Genomic DNA, 26897 nt, shown 5'->3' with positions numbered 1-26897 from the left:
TGGGCTTAACCTGCAAAGAGGTCAAACCTATCCTAACCTAAAAAACCTGACCTAACCTAACCTAACTTCACGTAACACAATTAAACTCATTGTGTTGTCCCGCTGTGTTTGCGGTACCGTTTCATTTAGCTTTGGCCTAACCTACATAGAGGTTTAACCTATCCTAACCTAACAAAACCTGACCTAACCTAACCTAGCCGAATGAAATTCAACCACACGTGTAGCTATGTAAGCGTACGGTTCTCAGTCTTAAATGTGTGCCATATTTAATAGGTTAACTCGATCTTAACCTACAAATGAATCTACCTTAATAGAACCTAACGAAATTTTGGTTAACGCAACACAACTTAACTTAAGTGTTCACGTTGTAACACAATAAAATTCATTTCATTGTACTACAGGTGGTTAAAAATTTAGACGCACATTACTCATTTGAAGAAACTTAGAACTACAAGTAGAATTGCCCCCTTTCAATTAACCTGAAAATGTTTGTATCAATTAAAATGTAGAACTATAACTTAAACATGCAAATGAATAAGAGTTTTATTCAAAATTTTTTTCTCTCTGCTTTTCTTAAACTTAAGGGATATATTTATACTATCTTTCGTGTTTACATTTTATCTTGCTTTTTATCGTAATTAAATTGATTTATAGACCTACTTCAGTCTATTTTCTGCCTGCTATAATGTGTCCTTTTTTCTTCATTTGTAGGTTAAGATCGATTTAACCTATTAAATATAGCACACATTTAAGACTGAGAAACGTACGCTTACATAGCTACACGTGTGGTTGAATTTCATTCAGCTAGGTTAGGTTAGGTCAGGTTTTGTTAGGTTAGGATAGGTTAAACCTCTATGTAGGTTAAGCCGAAGCTGAATGAAGCGGTACCACAAACACAACGGGACGACACAATGAGTTTAATTGTGTTACGTGAAGTTAAGTTAGGTTAGGTTAGGTTTTTTTAGGTTAGGATAGGTTTGACCACTTTGCAGGTTAGGCCCAAGCTGATTCAAACGGTACCGCAAACACAACGGGACAACACAATCAGTTTAATTATTTTCGTGAGGTTTGGTTAGGTTAGGTTAGGCTAGGTTAGATTTATTTCTAGGTTAGGCTCGAGTTGACCCATTCGATGTGGCAAACATTTGCTACTGGGAAAATATGCTTCCAGAGCTTTACGTGTAGTTCAATAAATTTCTGTTAATTCAGGTTAGGTGAGGTCAGGTTCTGTTGGGTAAAGTTATGTTAAATAAGTTGATATCAGACAAGGGTTGATCCTTCACAGTTGTCGACATGTTTTTGAAGTGAAAATTTGCATCACTGGCATTATTTTGAAATTTATTTTCGTCAGTGCATGATTTTTTGTCATTTTTTGAGGTTATGGCTCAACCATGACGTGATGGGTGATTTTTGATACCGAATTTGAATTCAGCGCCCCAAAATCCATAGGAATACGTGTGTCTTGTTACCAGATCCACACACTTATTTTTTTTTTGTGTGGCTGTGTTATCGATCGTGAATCCAGCTATAAAAAAAGACTTTTCTCGGAGATGATCCACATTAATAGCAATTCTAATAATATTAATAAAAAAGAAGACATTTTTGCCCTCAGTCAAATATATTCTCCTTTATTACAGAAATTAAGTTTATGATCATTCTCCCTAATAGATAGAAGTAAATCAAATCAGTATTATTTATAAATTTATGTATGTATGTACGATTATATTATTGTATATAAATCGACGCAAGGTTTTGTCTCTTCATTTGACTTTACATCGTCGTCAATTCAATCACATCAAAATGTGCTCTATACTTTTTATTCATTTAGACGTGTTAAATATAAATCATGTTTTAACTAGTGATTATTAATGTTAAAAATGTCTTTAAATGTGCTGTGTAATCTTATATTATTCATCTGTATACGTAAGTGATATTAATTTGGTGTTCTTTTTTAATAAATTAGCCTGATGAGGTTGGCGAACCCATGCCAACGAAATGTCGCAACTAAGTTGTGAGTTTTTGACTCGTTTGCCTTCTCCAATCGAAACTTCTTCTCCTAAACAAATTTTTGTTTGTATGCGAAAGCGAGATTCAAGGAAACTAGGTTCCTAGTTTTAAAGATATCAATTCTTTAAGTTAATTATCTCACATTCTGCAATTAAGAACGGTGTTTTTGTCTCAAAGAAATGAAATAAAAGAAATAGATTTCTTTGAATCCAAGATTTTGTGTCCATCGGTAATATTGTTCTTCAAATTGCATAACGGCCCGAGTAAAAATGCTTCGACTTGAGTTCGACCTGGTTATGTCTTGAGTTCGTCTCCAAGACATCGATGTCTGGCTGCGTCTCAAAATTGAGTAGAGACATAGGCCTTCATTTTACTTTTATGACCGCGACAGGTAAAACAGCACTTACTGGTCTTAAGTCGTATCTTTTCTTGGTTTAGACGACTTTTACTTGACTCATGACGAGCCTTGTCTTGGCTGAGATTATCGAACCTTTTTTGGCTCATAAATTAGATTAAAATTGATAAATGAAAAACTTGTAATTATTAAATTAGTTATTTTTATTTTAAAAATTCAGAATCGGTGGGTCTGAAAGAGTATAACCCTTAAAAATTTTCTTCAAAAAGATAAAAATTGTAGCTTTCTAGAAGGATCTCCTAAGCCGTTAAAAATATGTAAAAACAAGCAGCATTTTCGGTATCAGCGTCAAACAAGTATAATACAAATGACAATCCGTAAATAATTTGATTTAATATATATATATATATATATATATATATTGTATAAAAATATACAAGATTGCTTAACCATTAACAAAGATGAGCTTTTATGACTGTTAGAAATAACCTTTTTGTCAGGGCAGGTATACGCTCAAAGTTATAAGCCGCACGTGTTGGAGTCATAAAAATACGACTCACGAGATAAATTTATGTCTTAAAGACATAAAAAATTGCCTCCAAGAGATAAATTGAAGTCTGGCTCCGTCTCAAAACTGAGACATGCTCAAGTCGACCTTTTCGACTTTAGCATGTCTTGATTGGGGGCAATTCAAGTCGAACTCAAGTCGAATCATTTTTATTCGGGCGTGACATATGATCACTTTTGATTTTAATTCAACATTTTTATAGTGTTCATAGCTATAACACAAACTTCGTCCAAGAACTTTTGAGCAAAAAAAGTTCATTATTTTCCGAATACCCTGCTTCTCAACTTTGACACGTTTTGGAAAAATGGAGAATTCTATTATAAATCCTTTCCAACTTAATTAATATCAATGAGGCTGACCACGGAATGAATGGTTAGAGTGTGTAAATGAGACCCTAATGCAAAGAGACATAAGAAGCTGTAGAAACACAAGCGCATAAATGAAAAAGTGTATGGACGTGAAGGACGCCTGAAACAAAAGACTTTGAATACTAATGGGCCCAGGTGGGGAACTTCAAATGATGACTTTGTGAAGCTCTTCACTTGGGGTGTTCACTAGAGAGATTGGTCAGCAACGTATTTCGGAGCAGTGTCGCGAAGCGAACGTGCTATTCAAATGAATAACAGAGGAATTCTGAATCAATCTATGAATGTACACCCCCTTCCCACATTTCCCCGCTGTCAACGAGTGAGTCACGCATACCCTAAACGAAAATAGCTTAATATTACATATATTTTTATCCCTTGCAGGCAACTTTTTGGAAATTACGTATTTCGAAAGCTTTTGGTGTCACTTCTTACAAAAATGGAGGCAGATTAATAGATCTATTTTATATAGAATATGGATGTCATATTAGATGCAATATCTTGACAAAAACCAACTTTAGAAAAATTAGTATCATTTGAAATTTCTTAAAGTAAAATAGAATGGGCAGTTGAAAATCAGTTATAAAGTCACACGATGTCCTTTCAATAACGTGCTATATATTCAAGCAGCTACAAGCATAGAAAAAGTTGGCCATAACCTACAGACGAAAACGCTGGCGCTGCAAAATACAAAAGAAACGAACTCTATTATTCGTACTGTAATTATATTTTGATTCTACATAATTCGATAAACTTTCAACAAGAAAAACTTTAAATAAAATAGAGTATTTACCTGACGTGCTCACTAAAAAAATCGTTACTGATAATTAATAAACTATAGTCGACGAAAACATTTCGCGACACGTACTGAAGCGCAAAAGCAGACTGAGGAAAAGTTTTTTTTTGCTCGGAGTTTAACAAATGGTCCTTTACTCAATGCTTTTGTGAAAATTTCGGCAATTTGTTCCTTCGTGTTGGTATACACAAGATTCACTGTCTTGTCAACATGTTGACTTATAAATTTGCGACGTATTTCAATATGCTTCTTTCCTTTCGTCACCTTTCCTTCTTATGCATTGTTGAGCATGTGTATCGCTGCTTTGTTGTCAATAAACAAGTCTGTCGGTTCAGTCAGGCTTTCTATATTCAATTCCTTGATCATGCGACGAAGCCTTCGTAGACGTAGTTTTCCCAATCATCAATATATTTGATGTTATTCCTTTTAAGAATATCTTTCACATAGCGGATGTTTTGGTGTGCCATTCTCTCATGCCAAAGTTTTAAAGAACTAACTGCTGGCAGACCGTACTGTTCCACTGGACGAAACTTCATAAGAAATAGACCTCCAAACCTTTCCCCCATTAGAACAGGTTTATTATTTTCCATAATGAGATACAATTTCGCTGTAGCCTGTTGCGAATAACCCTGTCAAGAACTGATGTGACGGAAAAAAGATTAAACTCCAAGTTTGGTACAAACAAGACATTTTTCAGGACGATCGTATACCATTGCTTGCTATCATAAGCATGCAAATGAACATCACCAATCGCGACCGCTGGTAATTTTCTTGAGTCACCAATTTTCACGAGTATAGCGGTGTCCAGGCTACGAAGATTAGTCATCCATTTTAAATTTCCAGTCATGTGATGAGTGGCAACACTATCTTTAACCGATGACTCATTACTATCAGATAAATATTCAAGAGCTGCTGATGATAGAGCAACTGAAATAAATGACTTATATTTGCTCTTATCATCATTTGATCTTTTAGGACATTCTTTCGTGAAATGTCTGATTTCTTGGCAAATATTACATTTATAATTCTTTTTACAATATTCAATATATTTAGCACAAGGTTTGTTATCACAATCATATTTTCGATGTCTAACTTGGTCACACTTGTAACATTTAATTACAGACTGACCTGACTGACCTGGCTGTGACGACTGACCTAACTTCTTTCCAGACGATTGTTGACCTTTTTTATGCTGACCTTTACCAGACTTGCTGAAATTACCTTTTCCGATTAGTGCATTCTCGATGACAGACGATTCACGGCTTTGAAGCCTAATTTCTTCTTGTTGAAGACGATCTCGCAAATTTGCGAAAGTATTATCTACTTCAGTTACTGATTCCCACGCAGCATGAAAATGATCAAACTTTGCTGGTAGGCAATTTAAAATGCGTGACATTATCCAACCGCCAGTCCATAAATTTGGAGACAGTTATCCACAGCTGATTTTGTATCATCGTATCTATAACTGAAAAATTGTTGCTGCGACATTTCTGTTGCTTTTGACTTTGCTTACCATAAAGTGCTTCAAGCATCTTAATCATTGAAGCTGCAGACGTGCAGGTGGTAATTTTCAATGCAATTTTCTCATCCACGCTTAATTCGACAATGGTCTGTGCTTCTATAGCCTTCTTGACCTAATCAGCATTACCTGCATCACCTTCAAACGGTTTAGGCGATGCACCAGTAATCACATCTAACAAACCTTTCATTCTCAGCAAAAAATTTAAATTAAATCTCCAGGACACATAATTTGTCTTTCCATTGCCCTCCGAAAATTCAACTAACTTGTCAAGATTAAATCTGGTATCCATATTTTGCGTAGTCTACACTGACGTTTTTTTGTTTTGAGGTTAGGAACTTACTTTTCAGGCTTTTTATTTTCAGACTGGAATGAACTTTCTTGGCAATATTTTTGACATCTGGGCCCATAACCTCTTAAAGTAAAATAGAATGAGCAGTTGGAAATCAGTTATAAAGCCACACGATGTCCTTTTAATAACATGCTATATATTCATGCAGCTAGAAGCATAGAAATAGTTTTCCATAACCTATAGACGAAAAGGCTGGCGCTGTAATATACAAAAGAAACTAACTGTAACTTTCGCACTGTAATTATATTTTGATTCTACATAAGTCGATAAACTCTCAACAAGAAAAACTTTAAATAAAATAGAGTATTTACCTGACGTGCTCACTAAAAAAATCGTTACTGACAATCAATAGACTATAGTCGATGAAAACATTTCGCGATACGTACTGAAGCACAAAAGCACACTGAGGAAAAGAAACTACGATCAAAAATTGCTTACTACCGGTCGCTGGGGCCATCTATCTGCGCCTAGCACCAACAAAATTCAGCATGCTAATCAGAAAATAATGATACTCATATTTCTCAAGAAAACAAATTATAATCAACATTATATTAAAATTAATTATTTCATAATAAGTGGAAATAATTTAGCATTGCTTTAATCATATAATTTATTAAGGAATCAACAAACCGAAATATTATGTAATGAAAAAATTGTATAAAGTTGTGAACTTTTAATTCTAAGAATGGGAAAATAAATGCAAAGTAGTTGTGAGATGGCAAATTTTGATTATGTTTATTTAAGTAAAATTGTAAATTCTTAATTTAATAATACAGGTTGTTAAAAAGAGCAGGGTTTGTTTAAGAGTTTGAACCAATAACATGATAAAAGATCAATATTGTTTTGTGTCCGTATTCGGCCATTAATTTATTAATTCAATATGTATCTTTTATCATTATTAATATACTCCAATCTAACATAGTAGAAGCCTGGCGAGAAAACCTGCTAATTGACAGGTGCGTCTGCAAAGATGCATTAGCCCATCAGCGCATTTTGTCAATGGCCTGGATTGACTACCGGAAAGCTTTCGATACAACCTCGCATAGACTTATCATATGTCTATGTTGTAAAGTTTGGAGGTTCATTATTACATAGTGGGACTCATGTTACTCATGTATTGTATATGGATGCCCTAAAGAGCTATGCTTCTAGTAAAAGCCAACTTCAGAGTGCTTTAAATATCGTCAAGCAGTAAACATAGTACACACAGTAGAGATTGGTATGAACTTTGGATTGGACGCAAGTGTGCCCAGATTACGCTGAAGAAACGAAAGATTATTCGTTTTCCCGATGAACCTAAGCTTGTTGATGTAAGTGTTATTATACATCTTGACACTGGAGAGACGTACACATACCTGGGGGTGCCTCAAAGCCGCATTTAGGATTATCTCCGAAGCAGAGACAAGCATCTTCTTTGACAGATTTAGTCTTCAAATTTGTCGGCGTCAAATCAAATACAGTCGGACCTGTTCCACCGGGACTCGTTGCATCGAAATGCTCTGAGGGAAATAGTCCCCACTCGTAAACTTCTCCAATGACCGTGATAGGTACACAGTAAAAAAAAGTGTTCAAAATGATACCAAAATAAATATCATTTTGATATGCAACAAAAATGATACGGAATTCAAGAGCATTTTGATCGACCGAAGTGAATTATCGACTTTTGAGATCATAATGGTCTGATTCGAGATCATGTATGATGTCAAACCAAGATGACTGACGTTCTCACAATACTTTAGCTCATATTCAAGTTTTTTATGATTTCTGATCGTGCAGTGTACTTGCAAAGTTAAAAACTAACGAAATCTTATATTAGAAAATATCACCAGTTAAATGTAGTTATCACTTGCATGCGGTTAAATACCATTTTTAGGTTATGTCGTTATAACACCGGTGCCAAGAATTGGCGGCCATTTTGTTTAGTCTGACAAATGAATCAAAAAATGAGATCAAATTGATCCGAATGGAAATTCTTTATGATCTCGAGAATCAAATGATCGCTGGAGCAAAATGCTCTGCAACAAAATTGATCCTTTCTTTTTACTGTGTAGGCGCTCGCCCGTAATAACGCAGCAGACTCCACGCTACGGAAGTCAGTGATGTATGAATGAAAATTGACCGGCCTGTAACGGTCGGTCAAATGTTAGTCAAATGCCTTGTACGTTTTGAGATACTTCACTACCAGAAGGTGTAGCTAAGATTTGTTTCTGCGACCTGCCTGATTGAAAGTGAAGACTCGGTCAGTCCCGATCCGACAAGATGCCAGATTTTCTAGAACTACGATTTTCGGACAGTAGTCTGCGTTGCAGATACTCGAGGCCTGCCATCGTTCTCCAAGATTTCGTGAAACGAACTATATTCGTGATTGAATTCTCGGCTCCGGCGGATTTCAACATCACTACTAATGAGAAGAAAAAGGAGGAGAGGTATCAAGACCTTAAATGGGAGCTGCAACGACTGTAAACAAAATATTTGGGTAATGTAATTGTCGTTGTGATCGGTGCTCTCGGAGGTGTGAAACTAGCACTGGGTTGTACCCTTCAAGCCATACGTGCATGCCAAATATATGCCAAGGCACTTGTGAGCTGGATACAGAAAGCTGTCATCCTTGGGTTGGTTCGTGTCTTCAAGACCCATGGGGGCTTCGCCGGCATGTCGTTGTGATTTCATCGTACCCTGTGGCCACTCATCCCAGGGTCACAAGACGCGGCCATAGGTGTGATTTACTTCAGTTCTACTGGAAGCGGGTGTCATTTTTATATTGCAGTTGCTCCCAATAGGACCCTGCGGTGGTTGTTTTAATCTTGTTTATAAAATATATGTAGTTAAAAGTTTGTCATAAGAACAACCGCAGGATGTCACTGGGAATGGGTGCTAATCTGAAAAACTGCACCCGATCCCAGCGAAAAAATATATATGTTATGTATGTATAAATGAAAACAACCATTGGTTATATAAATGATACATAAATTTTGTTGCTTAGCTTAGAATGTAACTAAAATGTGCAAAAAAGATGTTTTTTTTTGCAAAGTTGAATATCGATTGCTGCATATAATATGGAATCAAGTTCGGGTCAGTCCGTATAAAGAATCAGATTTCAGTTTTCTGTATATGGAATGAAGTCTATTGTTTGAAAACTTAAATTTTGGTCAATAAAATGAACAAACAAAAAAATGTTCTGCAACATGTTTAAAAACATGAAAAATATCAACACACTCATGAATATTGCAGAAAATTCAATGAAATTGTATTGCGTGATGCACATCAGTCTTCTTTAATTTATTTTATCACTAAAAGTCGTAATATAAAAATGGATCAAAATATATTTATTTCCATATAAATAACAACTGAAACATGAATCATTATAACGACACATCTAAATCTAATTCCACGTATATATGCTATTTGTTTTGTTTTTAAACTCTATGAAAGTATTTTTTCTTCTGAAAGTAAAGCAATAGTATGTTTTTTCGATATCAGTTGAAGAAATTTCATAGGTTCGATGTATTCAACTTTTTCCAAAAGGTCCCGACACATAGAGACGTCCTATGGAATAGGTTTGGTAGCGAGAGTTGGGAGATGGACCCTATGAGTTAGGCTGCCTCCTGTGAGATAGGAATAGCTGAAGTCCCGAGGGATATGTCAGGTACCGCTGGTTAGGTGGGCTTCTGAGAGTTAAGTTATGTCGCGTGGAATAAGGGGGCCGAGGTTTAGGTGGTTCAGCGAGGGATGAGTGGTTCTATAAGGTAAGGGAGGTTCCGAGGAATAGGTTAGGTTCCGTGGTATAATAGGAGTCCTGAGAAATATAAGCGGTCTCGTATGATCAATTGAAGCGTTTTGGAATCTTTTGAAAGCATCCAGAGGGGACTATTCCCAGTGGGCAAAAAAATTAAGGATGTCCTAGAGTCGTCTTTGGGATATCCCCAAGACGTCTTTTATAACATGTCTTTTGGTCATCCTAGGGATGCTCTTAAAACGTCAAATGTCAGCACGAAACATGTCCCGAGAAGTACATGTCTTTAAGACGTCTTTAGGTCATCTTTAAGACATCGGACGTCTTAGAGACGTTGATTGGCCTGACATAGGATGTCCTAGGAACGTCCCAAGAACGTTCTTGGGATTTTTCATAGTTTTGTGCCCATTAGCTTGTCATCTCCAAAGCTTGCGGCCACTATTTACGTATAACAGCGGTAAAGGACGAACTCCAACTTCACCATGCTCCTAATTTTGTACCTGCATCATCGCAAAAGATTTCAAACACACTATTATTAAATTGACTTATAACATCCTCATCTCATCAGTCACTTGACTTAGTCTGTGGTTATGATGTGACGTATGGTCTGTGACGTATGGTCAATAAGGGTTTTAGCTCGGGGCTACGCAGCTCTAAAATTTAAAAATTACAGTTTTCAGTCATACATATTCTGACTGTATTGTCACCTTGAATACTTTAAGTTACTCTTTAAATTTGAATTTTTTTTAATATGAATTTTGAAAGCTTGTATTTAAAAATTTGAATGCTTGTGAAAGAAAATTTGTAATTTAAGAAATGATGTGGAATTATTTTCTCTAGGTTTTAGTAACCATCCTGGAAAAATAATAAATGCTTGCTTAATTTTTGTGCACACTTGTTTATGTTATAATTGATGGTTTCGAAAAGCCTTGCGCTTCAATTCATTATGCCGTAAAGCAAATACACTTCAAATTGCTTATTTACTCACTTTTTATGTACTTACCATCTGATCAACAGGATAAAGAGTGTTTATATACAAGAGGTTCCTCCACCAGTAATTTGCACAGTTTTCATGATCCGCAGTTGGAGCCTCGAAGACCGAATTGTAGTGGAACCACTTCATGGTGACTTCAACAACACCCAAAACAAACATATATGGAGCTGTGAGCCTGGAGAATCTGTAAGCCAAGAACCCGATGAATTTAAGAGTTCCTGCAATGAAGCCACGAGTGCCCTGAGTAAGTTTATTCAAGTCGCCTTTGGCATTTGACCGGAAGTAGAGGAAACTGACAAGGAGACCGCCCATAAAGAAGAAGGTGTCGACGCTGAAGGCTCCGTTTGTGACAGTCTGAAAAAGAAACCTCTTCTCGACCACTCTTCGGAATTCCATGTTGTCTGAGTACTTGAAGACGATGATGCAAGTGTGGCCCAGGATTACCCATGCCATCGAAATTACCCGAAGACCATGAATTGTACTTATTGTATCCCTGCCAACGCTACCATCGCAAATGGTTCTCATGTTGGCGCGAATTGAGAAGGACAGGAGCAGCTCTTTACAAACGCCTGTTATCGGAAAGATATTATTAGATCATGTTGGTTAAATAATGAATTAAAGAGGTTCAAAAGTCTTTGAAATTTAGTGGTACATAATCAAATCGACCAAGAGGTACCACTTTCTAGATAAATAAACAGAAATGATCAGAACACCTACAGCATGGCGAAGTGAAAACACTGAAATTAATTAAATCATTTGAGCTGAGAAAAAAAACGTCGTTCATTGCGACAATTGCACGAGCGGGAAGTTAGCTGCCCGAGCGAAGCGAGGGCAGATATCACACAAGTGAAATTGTTCCCTCGCCCCGAGTTACGCATACAATTTTTCATAAAAAATGTATGAAAAATTTGACTTGAGATGCCTGAAACTTCTTTGCGTCCCATCAAAATTGTTATTCTTTGTAAATACGAAGACAGGTATAGGTTAGAATGACACGATTTCCGAAGGTAGGGTGAGTAATACTTCTTTGTATCCATCATTGCCGAAATCAACTAGATTTTCAATAATATCCATTATTCCGAAAATGAGATGACACACATAAGGCACGTTCACGATTGAAGGTGGAGACCGAAGTTAGCCTCGATTCTCAAAACTAGGTTCGATAAGAGGGAGAATGACTGCAGGCAACTGCAAATAAAGTACAATGTATATACTTTCGATACCGGTTACGGCGTAAAGTTACTTTTGCAGTCGCCTGTTTCAACTTTCTAGTCTAGGGTTGAAAACACAACTTTCGACATGCTACAAGGGCATCGAATGTCAAATTTTCGATACATGTGGCATGAAAAAAAAATTATAGGTTTGAAGGTACGAACTTGAACGGACTCCACACATAATATATGAGATTAAGTTTTTTGATGGATTTTACTAACATTAATTTATTTTGTAGTTTATTAAACTAAAAGAAACTTCCCAAAAGGACTTGGACCAATCACAATTAGTTTTTTTTGTGTGGGGTCTGTTCTTCACTTTGAACCGAAGAAATATGCCATTATTTTATTATATATAAATTTAATGACAAGTTTTCTCATTTTTAATTTTTAAACTCAAAAACCAAACACTACCGGCAATACTGCTAAACTACCGGCGTAAATTATTTTCACGCCTACTTTTTTAACTGTTGCTAAAGTGCCTTCATTGTTCTAATATTAACATGAAAATTTTGTTCTCATAATATAGAATGAACGGTAATAAAATTCAGCGTCTAATAATGCCAAATTATAAAAATATTCTTAGAGTTTTTCCCCTAACGTGTACCCAAGGGTGCAGAGAAGTCGCAAAATTTTAAATAACGATTGTCGTCATCATATGATTTCAGAAATTTAAATCAATAATATTTTTATAAATATTACTAAATTTTATTGAAATATTATAATAGTATATTATATGCATATGCCAGTAACATACAAAATGTCTCAGATCACATGTAATTGTCGGCCGAGGCTAAGCCGAGGTTAATAAACATTTTTTACTGGCCGAGCTGTGTACACTATTTTATTTGCTCAACGGCGCGACGCCGGAAAGCGGTAACTACGTTTCGCGCAGCAGCCTGGCAGTTGAGCTTTCCGGTCGGACGGCATTAAATAATAAATTTGTAAAGCACACACGAAAATTTAGATTTTCGAGGCTGTTGCGCTTGCGGATTTCGATTTAGATTTACTTTCCGGGACTGCCGAAATCATTAACTCACTTCATTATAATTTGACCCTTGAATTTGGCAGTGAATAGTGATTGGACAAGCTTGAAGTAATAAGTTAACATAAATGAGAGATAAATTACCACTAATTACCTATAAATTACTGAAAATTTCCTGAAATTTCTGCATACATGAAATTTCCGCTAATTTACCAATTTTCAAAAAAAAAAACATCGTATATAACAGGTGCTGAAAGTAGACAGTTACATCTCTTGTGAAGTTTACAGTACTTGCCATCGGATCATCTTCGGGTATTTTCTGGCTCGTCTTCAGCTCGTTTGCAGCTCGTCTTCGGCTCGCCTCCAACTTGCCTACAACTCCCCTTCGATTCGTCTCTGGCTCGTACATCAAACTTCACACTCGTGTGGAACTGCCTACTTTCCGTACTTGTAGTACAATATACTATTACAAAAATTGTTTTAAACACTTACACATTTTTGAAATTTTATGACTTTTTTGCACAAAGTTTGATCCTAGGACAAAACCTAGGGAAAATATTGTTAAATATTCTAACGATCAGAAAAATACTATGGAGCCTTATATTTAAAATGAGCCTAAGAACTTAAAATAAAAAAAATTATTTTCATAAGCACTCCAATTTTTAAAAACCTCGAAAATTTCAGTTTTTTGTTGTTGCGATATTTCTTTATAAAATTGACATTTTGCCTTTAACTTGGGCTTATTAGATACAAAATTGTTTTTTTTACGATATTATGAGGAAAAAAACTTCATGTTAATGTTCTAATAATTTAAGCATTTCTGCTACAGGCCAAAAATAGGAGTGTAGCTAATCTCAGCCGGTAGAGTATCATCATTTATAAAATAGGAATTTGAACAACTTCAAAAAATTAAAAAAGTACCCTCTTTGCCACTTTTTGAAAGAGACTGTACCTAGACTTGGAAATTATACAATTAAAAAAAAGTAGGAATATCCTTTCTTCTAAATTAAATTTGAATTTAGATTTAGCAAAACGTTTAGCGCTAGAAACTGACTATGATTTTGAGCTGGAGTATTTCGAATTTGTTTGTATTTATAACAATTTTTTATTTTATTTTATTTGTATAAATTTCGAAATACCTATTCACAAAAAATAATAATATAGAAAAAAATTTGACTTGGAAAGGGCGGATAGGTTTATCGAAATTCGGTGAGCATAGATCAAATATTTTCGGTGTATCTAGCTATTAGATACTTAATTTATTAATTATAATCAATAAGGAGAGCATAATCATGCTCCCTTTGAAAAAATTGGTTATAAAAATTGCATTGAAATAAATTTTCTGATTGCGCAAGAGTTTTTTTGTTTACAGAAAAGTTATAGTTTAATTTCAACCACATAAGAATAATAATATTTTCTTTTAATATTTCCAATAAATACACACGTTTGATAAACATAAGTTTAATACGTTTGGCGAAATACCAATATGTAATACAATGCTCAAATACCCCGATTGGTTGTGACATTGCGTAAATATGATTTTTGGTGTGTTTTCAGTTTGTTTATTTATTAATAAAGATGACAAATTTTCTGCACCGTCAAATTTGTAAATCAAAATTTACAAAAAAGTGATTTTATCTCATTACAAAATTGATTTCGAAATGTTTTAAAACACTGTTATTTATAACAGAGACAATTATAATAGGATCCTTGCAAATTTTTTTTTCAATTTTAACTTTATATATAACAACATATAAACATTTTTAAAAAACAAAGGAATGAATTTTTGTCAAGCCGCTATTTGTTTATTTCTTCCTTAAATATGTACATTTTTAAATACGAAAATACAGTCACTGCTTGGTAGAAGCGCCGCGACAATAAATATGTCAAATGTTTAGACTTTTTTATTTGAAATTCGGATGTTAGCCAATCAGACCATCAAAACCAACCTTCGCTTTTCTTCTCTGATTGGTAGAGGCCCTCTAATAACTCAAGATCATTGTAATATTAAAAATGTTACAAATTTATCTTTTAAGTTTTTCCCAAAGAAGAAACAGGTGTTGTGGTCATTTCTGCTTAAAGTTACTTTTATAAAATTAGAAGGTATGTAAGACTAGCAAAAAAAAATTAACTACCATAAACATTGATTCCAGAAAGTTGTTGACGTATATTTTTCCATTCTAAAACATCTCAAAAAATTAAAATTAAATAAATGTAGGGCCGTTAAAAAATTACGGTACGCTTTTTTGTGGGTAGGAAAGTGGAAATGCCATCAGAACTATTTTACGAAAATATAAATTGTTTTAGTGGTTAGTAAAGGAAACTATACAGCAACTATCGGGATCTATTTTTAAAGATAATTGAAAAAAGTAACGTAATTTTTAAATGACCCTATTACGAAATTTTGGAAATTCTAACTTGTGATCAAATCTAGTTCCGCAGGAATTAAAGTTTCGAAAATCCCAATTGGATAAATGTAAACTATTTGTTAAATATTTATATTTTTATATGTGTGGATTTTTTACTTGGAATTTAGTTACAATTACTTCTTAGGAATTTATTGTATTTTTTACTATTGAGGCAATGCTCAATGAGAATAAAAACAGATTTATCAAATAAATATACTTATTTTCAATTTCAACGGGTATAATTATGTATACCTATAACAGAGAAGAATTTATATAGTTTTTTCCTAGAAAGAAGGAATTCGTGGACAGCTAATGTTACAAGTTTTTAAGTTTGAATTTTCGTTGTTGATTTATTTTGAACAAAATTTGATGAAAAGCAAATCATAATGTTTTAAAAATAAATTAAAAAGAATGTTCTGAATTTAAAATGCCATTCTTTAACCTTATATAAACATTAATAGATATTTTTGAGAAGAAAATACTTAATTTAAAGAAAAAAGTCTCCTTAATTTAAAAATCAAAATTTTCCCAAAAACTTAAATCAATTGAAAATATTATTTTGTGTTGCATAACAAATTTAAAAACATTAATATTTATAATCAACTCTTAAATAATTGTAAAAAATAGGAAATACAAAACCGATTGAGAATTGTTTGTCTGAATTTGTACTATAATCTATCAACCTGAATTATTGGAATTTGTCTATTAGTTATTCGATTAGTACAAAGTCGTATACTCATTAATTTATTATAGATGTGAATAAATGTGGGTTTCCACATGAAAAGGTCGCTTATGGCCTGTATGGATTTATTTACAGGAGCATATAGTCAGATAAATTATCGGTATTTTAGGTACAAAACGAACCCTCTAAGTTGAAAAACGAATCAGCGGACATTATTATAGTTCCAATAAATTCAGTATAGATCCTACTTTTATCCTCTACTAAAACCTTTTCACGCGGATGCCCACAAATACTGTCTAATTCAGAATCAATTTGTACAAACTAATTTTCTGGTGTCTGAAAGTCGGGGGGGGGGGGTAATTTCAATAGATATACCAGATTAACTTTAGGAGGAAATTCGCTTTTAATGGCGTAAAATACCCTCTTAAGCTTGTGAAACTCGCCACCGAATATATGTCCTACAAAAAAATCATAATGTTATTAGAATTTATTCTTTTAATGCGAATTTTAACTCTAAAAGGATTTATTACTTTATTTTCTAAAAAACAGGTATCAAACTATAGTTCTCTTACATAATTATATACTTTCTATATCAATAATATCTTAACCCAACTTTTATGTAAAGTTTAATTTATACAATTCGATATAAATTTTTATTTTTGTCGTTCTCATTGGCTCTAATAAGTTTACTATCCACAAATAAGAAATTGACTATACCGACAAAATTAAATAATTAAATTTTAGAAATATGTTGAGGTTATTTGAGACAACCTGAAAGTTTTAAATAAAACCTTAAATAAAATTCTCTTTGAAAAAAGAAACACTGATTAACTCTTTTGGGGAAAAAATGAAAGAAAAAAGGTACATAGCTTTTTCAACAAATGGAAGATATTTAATTCAGTTCACACTAATGTTTATACGCTCAATTATTATTTTGTGAGTGATAGAATATTTGGGAGACTGGTTTTTTAAATGTCCACTTTTTGAGACTTTCTGAAACTGAAAAACAGGTTTTCGCGAATGTTTCTATCTGTGTGTGTGTCCTTATGTCTGTAGATTTTGGACAAAATTCTAAAAGTTAAAGCTTGTTCAAAATTTTTAAGGCCACTTTTTTAAGATTTAAAAATTCTATGTACGAATACTCGCAGTGCTAAAAAATACAAGCAATTTATCCTCATGACTTTTTTCGATACACAAAAATTGCGAGATTTAAAGCGCTTACAAAATAAAAAAAATGAAAATGAAAATCTTAAGTCAAACAATGCACGATATGAAAAAAGTCAACGAGAGAAAAACCTTGCTGTTTGAACACCCTATAAGATTTATTATAACAACTTTTTGAATTTTCGTTGGAAAATCGAAAATTATGTAATAATATGCAAGATTTATAGTATAATAGTATGCAATCCCAGGCCGAGATACAGAAATAAATGTAATATACATTTGACATAATAATGTTGAACATTTTGGATAAAATCGAGTGTGAAGCACGAGGTATGTGATGAGAATGTGTTCGTTAAAACCGAATGATCTTTAACAAAAGAGAATTCACAATCACTAAATGACAGCTTTTGATGCTTTGAGCTTTAATTTTAAAAGGTCATTAGCGCGTAGCGCATGATCCATCAGACGTCCCTATAGCGCGCAGCGCGTGATGAGAATGTGCCCGCGTGACGGGCTCATTTTTTAGAATGGGTTTCGCATTAAAATAATAAAGTTCAATAATATGTTGGTACTGAATAGTATTACGGAAACTTTCATAAAACTAACCGATCAAGTGTCGCGCTATTGCTATTATTGTCGTTTTTTCGGGTCACTTTAGAGGTAATTTTCATCACCTTAAGAGGGTAAAGTATAATAAATTATTTCCCTTCCAATTCTTGTAGATTCAGACTATTTTAGTATCGAATAAAGAAAGCATGAAGCGTTTATCTGGAAATTCTGAAAAAGTTAAAGAGATAAATAAATATAAAAGGGTTTTTTTCAATCTCTTACAAAAATTAGGTTTTAACATCCACATAATGTGCCTTTACATTATCAAATATGTCTGCTCTTGATGGGTTAAATATCTTAACTTAAAATAAAAATACTAATGCTTAAAATAACAAACTCACTCAGTTTCTGATCATCTGGGGTTGAAGGTCGTAAGCTGCCCTCGTGATTATTATTGTTATTTACTGGAGTAGCCCCGTTGATGACAGAATCTGGTACTGGAACAGGAATGTAGATTTTATCTTCAAAAGCTGCGACATACAATCGTAACAAAATTCTTATAACATACTGTCCTCTGTCCCCTCTTATCGCCTGTTAGTGTTAGCCACTGAAGTGGACAAACTACCCTGTACAGCTGAAGAAATGCAGAACTAAGGATATCTCTTAGGAACAGTCTTAGCAAAATTGCATCTTTGGCTCAAATTCCGATTATTCAATAAAATAACTTATACTTTAGCCGTTTGGGTAAATAGTACAAATTCTGAAACTTAATTATCGAAATAGTACAGGGTGATTTTTGTCTTTGTACCCGAAGTTTTTGTTTTAATTTAAAAATTAAGCTTCGCTTGCCGCCATTGTAGCAGCGCGGGTTGTAAACTTCAATCCAGTACAATTTTCACCATCAATCGCTACACACCGCGAGAGCGAGCCGAAAGTCTGAAATTTTATTTTCAAAATCAGTCCTCGGTTGTTCTGGCGCAACGTGCATATAGGGCTAAATATCGCACTAAAAATGTGCCCAATCCGAAGAAGATTCGCCGCTTAGTGGCAAAATTCAAAGAAAGTTGTTCAGTGACAGTATCAACACCGAAGATTAAGAAGCGTCCACGTCGGAGTAATGAGGTTATTGAAGCTGTGCGAGCCGATGTTGCTGAGCATCCAAACGTGTCATATCGGCGCCGCGCACAGCAGTTCGAAATGCATCAGCTGACAAACGTCGTTGTGCCATTTGCATTGTATAGGGATAAATATGCAAATCAACCTTCAAAATCTTCCATAAATTCGACGGATGCATATTTAGCCGATATTTAGCCCTATATGCACGTTGCGTCAGAACAACCGAGGACTGATTTTGAAAATAAAATTTCACAATTTCCGCTCTATCTCGCGGTGTGTAGCGATTCATGGTGAAAATTGGACAGGTTTGACGTTTACAACCCACGCTATTACAATGGCGGCAGGCAGCGCGCAATTTTTAAATTAAAAAAAAAAACATCGGGTACAACAACAAAAATCAGCCTGTAATAGGTCCAGTATTTTTCACTTGCTTATGATTTTTCGCGTGGAAGAGTAATGAATATTAAAACAGAACGCATTGGCATAGTATATGATGATAAAGCTAAAAAGTAAAAATATCATTGATATAAGCAGGTAAAAGTAGTATAAAAAAGTAGTATGAAACATTCATTTTCGTTAATATTTGTTTATATACATAAGGTTTACATTTAGGGAAGTGTCTATCCCAAAAACTATTTTTTTTTTTCATCAAGGGATACATTTAAAAAATGATAATAAATATTAATTTTATGTGCTGCGATTTCGCAAGCATTTTTAATATTAAAATTGTCTTTATTGAAATAAAAAAGAAACATAATCACGTCCTTAAATAAAAAAGAAAATATAAAGGCTCGTTTTTACATCGCATCTCCATTATTGCAATTTTGCACACTATTAACAATTTCAACATCTTAAGATAAAGGGTCGTTCAAAAACTACTTCACGGTACTTTGAACAATTTTTCCATCTCCCCTTCTTCGTCACAAATCTTCATACAAACATTGAAACCTCCGATGGTGACGTTACAAATACGAACTCCCACCCCAGCCCCTTTAAGTCATATTGTCACTTTTTTATTTTCCACGTTTGATGCTAGATTCTGCATTACTCTCCGCAAACTTACGTCACACATCGTCACACAATCTTCAGCATCCGTCTCCCTTGAAGCGTGATATAGTTTTTGAACGGCTCCTATTATAGAATTATGATCTTACCATTCAACGACTTGTGGTTGCCATTTGTCAGTTGTTCAAGTTTCGCATGTTTCTCTACATCGCATGCTTCTTTTTGCTGCCTCTCTAATCTTTTGGAGAGATAAACATCGTAACCGGTACCAGCCATCATGATAACAAGAACCACTGCGCTCACACCACTAAAATTTGAATGAAATCGCCGTCTGTTAAGCTCTTACTTTCTTCGGAATATAAACAAAAAACAAAAAAACTGATTGTCTCCCACATTTATAAATCTCAGGAAAAAATGAAATTGAAGCTGCTCGTCAAAAAAAGGGCCTAAACGCGTTTTTTGGTCTAATTAAAATTAAATGCGTAAAAAAATATATTATGTGTCCTTCATTGAATTCTGTAATAAAATAGTATATTATGTACTCGTCTTTGGCTGGCACTCTCGCCCGCGGCTATTGGCTGTTCGCCTACGACTTGAACTGAAAACATACACCCTCTCTCCCATGATTCATACGATATTTTATATGATGAATGCATTAATATGTCCGTTATTGAAATAACGGTGGAACGCCGTTTTTCAAGTTCATAGTGGCCGCGTATATTTGTGCCATCTAAAATTATTACGTCATAGATATATAATGTCATGAGAAACAGCCTTATTCATGTATAGCCGGTTTTTCGATAAAATGTTTATATTTTGTGCAATAATCAAAAACGTAGAGAACAATAGAGAAAAATAGCAGTGACACTCAGTGATAGCTGTGGATCAGCGATTCCCAAACTAGTGCCGCCGGCCGATGAGGCTGCTGCCGGTAGGGGGATGCCACCCCGGGCCGGGCAGCTAGGCAGGCTCCGAGGCAGGCTCCCCGCTGCGACCAGAACGCTACTTCCTTCGACTTTCGTGTACCTACCACTAATGACCCTTTCATTGTTATGAGCTTGCAATAACTGAAATTATAAAGACTTAGCTCAATTAAATTTTAATTGGCTGAATGAATTTCGTTATATAATTTAAAGAAAATGAAAACAAAGTTTTTGAAAATCGGTTAATATCCGAACTAATAAATTAAATATTTACATATCTTGTGAATGCAACAAAAGTGCGATAAATCTTGAAGTTATTATCCGATCTTCTTCTACCTTTTTTAACGTTTATTTGATAATATAACAAATCTAACGGAACTTATTAAAATTCTATTGATTAATATTTAACCAACTTTTCATTTTTCTCAACCGGCTCTAATTCTCTAACAACGAAAAGGTCAGCGAAGCAAGCAACCGAGCACGAACGACTAGCGTCCAGCGTCTCACTTGGGTTCCAGTATTGTGAAAAAATGTGAGGGTGGGGCCCCTGCCGCTCCCCAGAAAGTGCATAAAAAGTTTGGGAATCGCTGCTGTAGATGCATGTCCACAGCGAGCCTCCTCACCCTCGTCAAACTCAAGTCAGAAGATTCCCCGCAGGGTGATGAATGACACGGAACGAATGAACGCCGGGCATTGTTACGAGATTTCGGCCACTTAGAAAAACTGACATTATGAAATCATTAATTAATTCAATTATAATTAACAGCATTAATTAATTTATATAGTTACAATAAATTGAAAAAAAAATTCATGACAATCGGTTAATATTTGCAGTAATAACGTGGTAGTTTGTAAAAAACGAGTATTCTATTTTAAATTTGTAGGCCGCACGGTTGAATGTTTTTGACTCATTCAGATGACTTGTTTGAACAATTATTATTTATTTGCACAATTGTTAGCCCCTGTGAGTCGTAGGGATCCTGAAAGATTATTTTTTCAGGATATTTAGTACATTAAAAAAAATCATTTGTTTGAAAAATTTGTTTCCCGTACATCGTAAAAAATACCATTTACTGCAATTGATGACAAAAACGATTCCTATGACTTACAGGTAGAAACAATTCTGAAAATAAATAAAAATTGTAACGACATAATAATTGTAAATAATTGTAATGACAGATTTTGTAACAGACCGGTTATCTCATAAAAATGAAAGTGTCATTTTTTCGCTATTATGGATATCAGAATGTCAATCGCTTCTAAATTTTAAGCCCGCACAATTGAATATTTTTGTTTAATTTTTTGAATGCCTGATCTAAATAACCATATCTTAAAGAAAGCACAGTAGTGCTAGAAGAACAGTAGTAATAACGCGCAGTGTTAGTGGAATATGCTGTTTAATCTAGATGAACGTATAATCTAGATTATAAGCTATAATTTAATGATTGAATTGAAAAAGCGGCTCTGTGCGCTTCAAGATATGAGCATGTAGATGACGTATGCTAGAAATGATAAAAAAATATTCAACCCTTCGGCCTAAGAAGTAAGAACCGCACGGTTGAATAGTTTTGTCTACTTTTTTGCATGCCTCATCTAAGTAACCATATTTTAAAGCAAACAATCATTTTTCAATAAAATGTTTATATTTTGTTTTATAATCAAAAATAGAAGAACAATAGTTGTAACATGTAGTGTTAGCTGTATATGCATTTTCGGTGCATATAATCTATAATGTCATGATTTTGTGTAAAAAATCGGCTCTGCCGTGCGTCAAGGTATGAGAATTTAGATGACGTATGCAAAAAATGGTCAAAAATGTTCAACCGTGAGGCCTACAAATTCAAAATAGAATACTGGTTTTTATACAATTCAATTCTGTTAATTAAAATTGAATTAATCAATGATTTCATAATGTCAGTTTTTCTAACTGACCGAAATCTTGTAACAATGCCCGGCATTCATTCGTTCCCTGTCATTCATCACCCTGTGGGGAGTCTGCTGACTTGAGTTTGACGAGGGTGAGTAGGCTCGCTACAGACCTGCATGTAGAGCTCTCATTGAGTGTCACTGCTATTGTTCTCTGTTTTGATTATTAAACAAAATCTAAATAATTGATCGAAAAACTGGCTCTGCTTGATTTGAGATATGGTTATTTAGATGAGGTGTGCAAAAAATTACACAAAAATATTCAACCTTGCGGACCCAAAATTCGGACGCGATTGCCATTCTGATAAAGGGCCTTAAGTAGGTAATGCGCTTTTTTTTGCTAAAACGGCTTTATTTAGGGGTCCTGGAGAAAATTCCAAGTTTTTTAGAAATGACTACCATGAGTCCAGGAGATATTTGTTAAAAAAGTTCAAAAACTTGTGTTTTCGCAGACTAACCCGCCCATTGCATTTAAGTACAAAATTATCAACAGGAAAATAAAACTAGAGGAAATTCTGAGAAAGTTAAAAAGAAAGTTTTAAGTTCTAAGTTCTATCAGCCAATTTTTTTTTACATGTTGCAAAAAAGTTACAGGCTGTACAAAATGATAGAAAATAAGAAATTCACACTATCAAAACAAGACTTCATTTTCATATCAGCTTGACAGACTGGCCACGCTTATGTTTTGGCGCTGGTCAGCTAGACAAGATCAACAATTGTAAGTCCAGTCTGGCAGGTCTGGCCTGGCCCAGACCTGGCGCTGATCAGCGAACCAAGAAAAAAATCTAAGTTCGATCCGCAATTTTTTAAAAACATATTTGAAAAAAGTTACAGGGTGTTTAAAATAATAGCGATAGTGAAAAATTATTTTTTTCCAAGTCACAACTTGAAGTACCAGTTACGTGTGAACTCTGACCTCTCTGATACATTGCTAGTTTTTGTCGGTCAATTGTCAGAAGCTGTCAGGCAGTCCATAACTAGCGCCTGACCAGCCCGTACCTAGAGGCTGACCAGACGGTTTTGCCTGGGGCTAGTCTAAAAAAACTTTTAATTTTTGGCTAGGCCCAGACTGGATACAAGACGGTCTGGTTCGGGCCGACCAGCGCCAGGGCATTTTACTACATGGTTGAAAGAACCCGGATTAAAAAAGAAGATGCGAAAAACCCAATTCTTATGAATCTTATGACCTAGCCCCATTAGCTCATAAGTTATGGCCTCTCAAAGTTAACCACTTTTGACCTATTTTTTCTGGGCAAACTATTCGTTTTAAGTTATTTCAATATATTTCGCTTCTGTACGAAGCGACGTAAGCGGTGCAATAGAAAAAGTGTGTAGGGCAGGAAATTATGCGTAAATTAAACAAATATATAATCTTCTAGTTTCTGTAGGTCAAGAGTTATGATTCTTCAAAAAAACACGAAGAAGATCGATTATAGAGGGCTGAGTTTTGGGTGAAATAAAAAAAATATTTTAGCTCTTTTAGGTCACGAGTTATGACGATGAAACTTTGATCCTTTCCATTCTGTAGGCTCTGTATGTACTAAAAAATGTACTGCGACCGTATTTGAGTAATTTTGTGGCATGTATATGGATTTGTAGTTCATTACAAATAAACCTTTTGCTTCCTTTTTGTTAAAAAAATTGTTCAAACATTGTTCAAATAATAAGCTTCACACTATCAATTGTATGCATATTTCATGTATTTATCCTGTGAAAATTACTTCCAGAATACAATTTGCAAGTTTCTAAGATGTAAACTATCTCCTGATACTTAGTAATTTATCAGTCAATAAATCAGTCAATTATTTAATTATTTTTTCTTAATCATTTGCATAATTGGGTAATTAATTTGTTTTCATATTCTTTTCATATCAAGAATTAACCATAATTATTTCAACATAATTTTCAACATAAAATAATACAGCGTTATAAAACTAATCGTTTAAATAACATTTTTTATAAACAATAAATAAACAATGTAAAACCAGTTAATATACATATTTTTTTATTCATTCAATTTCAACAACAGATAATCTGCAAGTAGTTTTCACAAAGTAAATATGCACATCAAATATGCACATAATTGAGAGTGTGAAGCGTATTATTTGAACGACTGAATGATTTATTTTTCTTTAACAAAAAGAAGAAAAAAGTGTACTTATAATGAATCCCAAATGCATATATGCAACAAAAGTACTAAGATATTATCGCAGTACATTTTCCAGTATATACATAGCTTTCGGAATGGAAAGGGTAAAACATTTTATTTGTATTTTAGCAAAATTTAGCCCTTTATAATAATTTATCCCCGTTACGTTTTTCTATAGAATACGTATGAAACGACCTGTCTTGAAAACAACTGTTGCGAGAGGTATTTACTGTACTGTATTTTTTTATGTTTACTGTTTTGTATAGTAAAAAAATTTGTGCAGTAAAGCTAATCACTCAATTTTTATTATAAAAATCTGCCCGCTTCGGGGGCACATTCTCATCGCGCGCTACGCGCGCGGCTCGCTTCGCTCGTAGGTTTCAGCGCGCCTAGGGCGCGCGACAGTTGAATCTCGCGCTTCGCGCTCGAACATAATTACACCTCGAGCTTCGCGCTCGGATATTTATTCTTTGCATTTGGAATGCTTGAAAAAAACTTAATCAAAAAGATCTCTTTTAGATGATAATCTTGTAGGGCTTCAAAAAAGAAATGTTTTTCTTTTCTTGACTTTTTTTCATATCGTGCGCTTTTCGGCTTCAAATTTTGATTTTCGTTTGATTAAAAAAATTTTGAAAACGCTATAACTCTGAGAATTTTCTTTTTATCGAAAAAAGTCATTAGGACGGACCGACGGACGGACAGACAGACAGACAGACAGACAGACAGATGCCATCGTGAAAACCTGATTTTCGGATTCAGAGGGTCTTGAAATGTGGAGATCCGTTGAAAAAGTGTGATGTCAAATTTCCGACAATTCTAATACTTTCTCAATCATAAATGATGAGAATGTAAAAAGTTATTTTTGGGTGTTATGTGTGTATTTCTAAAGTGACCAAAAAGTAGTGAAAATGTACAGTATCATTTTTCCAGACTGAAAAAACATAATATATAGCGTTCAATCTGCACACAATTTATAAGTAATTATTTGTACCCATCATTTATCCAAAATTAATTTCATTGAAATCAGTAAACAACTTTTGCTTCCACACTTTTTGTGAAACTTGATAATTAACTACTTTAATAGACGTAAATTCAATAATAACCATACGCATAGGGTAGATAAGATATTAATTTACGTGCTCTATATTATTTTACTACAGTTTTCAACATATTTAACTTTTAACGGAGTTTTTTATAACATGTGCGCCACATTACCCGCCGCTTCCCTTTAGAAAAAAATGGTGTTTCTTTGAAGAGTCTTAACTCCTGATCTATAGAGACTAGAAGATTATATTTTTTTAGATTTACCTATACTTTCCTGACCTACAACTAAAGTCGAGTAATTTGCCCTGGAAAAAGGTTAAACGTGGTCAATTTTGAGCGTCCATAACTTATGGCCTATTGGCGCTAGGTTATTGCATTTTTTTAGAAATACTCGAAATTGAGTCTACTTTAATTAAAATCTATAACCTTTTTTCGTAAAATTAACAGGTTCCAAAGTACAGATATAAACTACACAATTGGGATTTTTCACCTCTTTTAAAAAAAATTCAGGTTGATAAAAAAAGATATTTCGGGTTTCACTCGTGAAAAAAACTACGAACTTTTTGCAATTCGTAGTTTTTTACACGAGCGAAACCCGAAATATCTCTTTTTATCAAAATGAATCATCGTGAAAGCATAAAATGCAGGTTCTTTGAAGAATCATAACGCGGCAACTATTAGAGATAGGTTAACTATTAGAGATAAGATTTCCTCTAGTTTAATTTTGTTGTTGAATATTTTGCTTTAAAATGTAATAGGGCAGGTCATTCTGCTAAAACATGATTTTTATAAATTTTTCCAAAAAATATTTCTGGGACGCATGGTAGTAATTTCTAGAAAACTTGGAATTTTTATCAGGACCCCCCAATAAACCGTTTTGGGAACAACAAAAATAGCGCATTATTTACCTAATACAGTGTAAAATTACCAGGCAACTGGACTCTTACGAGGGTGGATTGATAAGTTTCCGGCCTGACCAAGAAAAACAACGTTTTTAAGAATTTTTTTTTTATTTCTCAACATAATCTCCTCCAAGGCTAATACAT

At 34.2% G+C, this 26897-nt stretch overlaps 2 protein-coding genes across 7 annotated transcripts in view; both read right to left on the bottom strand.

Moving 5' to 3' along the window:
- LOC117180193 (nose resistant to fluoxetine protein 6) overlaps positions 1–26897 on the bottom strand; it is a 142544-nt gene that overhangs the window by 16685 nt on the left and 98962 nt on the right. The window contains exons 4-7 of one of the 6 annotated variants that reach the window (XM_033372567.1): positions 19959–20116; positions 18090–18218; positions 15021–15074; positions 10699–11258 (exon numbers count right to left, since the gene is read on the bottom strand). In XM_033372567.1, coding sequence (XP_033228458.1) covers positions 10699–11258; positions 15021–15074; positions 18090–18218; positions 19959–20116 — 901 coding nt within the window. The remainder of the gene's footprint in view (positions 1–10698; positions 11259–15020; positions 15075–18089; positions 18219–19958; positions 20117–26897) is intronic. The other 5 variants (XM_033372568.1, XM_033372569.1, XM_033372570.1 and 2 more) reach the window with 5 other exon arrangements.
- On the bottom strand, positions 4108–6367 carry LOC117180195. The gene is made up of 2 exons (XM_033372573.1): positions 6274–6367; positions 4108–6160 (listed from the first exon to the last, which is right to left on the bottom strand). The coding sequence occupies exon 2, from the start codon at positions 5485–5487 to the stop codon at positions 4657–4659; it is 831 nt and encodes a 276-aa protein (XP_033228464.1). The 5' UTR covers positions 5488–6160; positions 6274–6367; the 3' UTR covers positions 4108–4656.

Source organism: Belonocnema kinseyi, chromosome 9 (assembly GCF_010883055.1).
Source record: "Belonocnema kinseyi isolate 2016_QV_RU_SX_M_011 chromosome 9, B_treatae_v1, whole genome shotgun sequence".
Lineage (NCBI taxonomy): Eukaryota > Metazoa > Arthropoda > Insecta > Hymenoptera > Cynipidae > Belonocnema > Belonocnema kinseyi.
The sequence above is the reverse complement of the archived record's forward strand: the minus strand, read 5'-3'. Positions and strand labels throughout refer to the sequence as shown.

Coding starts and splice junctions, on each gene's coding strand:
- LOC117180195 (XM_033372573.1), bottom strand. CDS start 5,487: ATGTCACGCATTTTAAATTGCCTACCAGCAAAGTTTGATCATTTTCAT.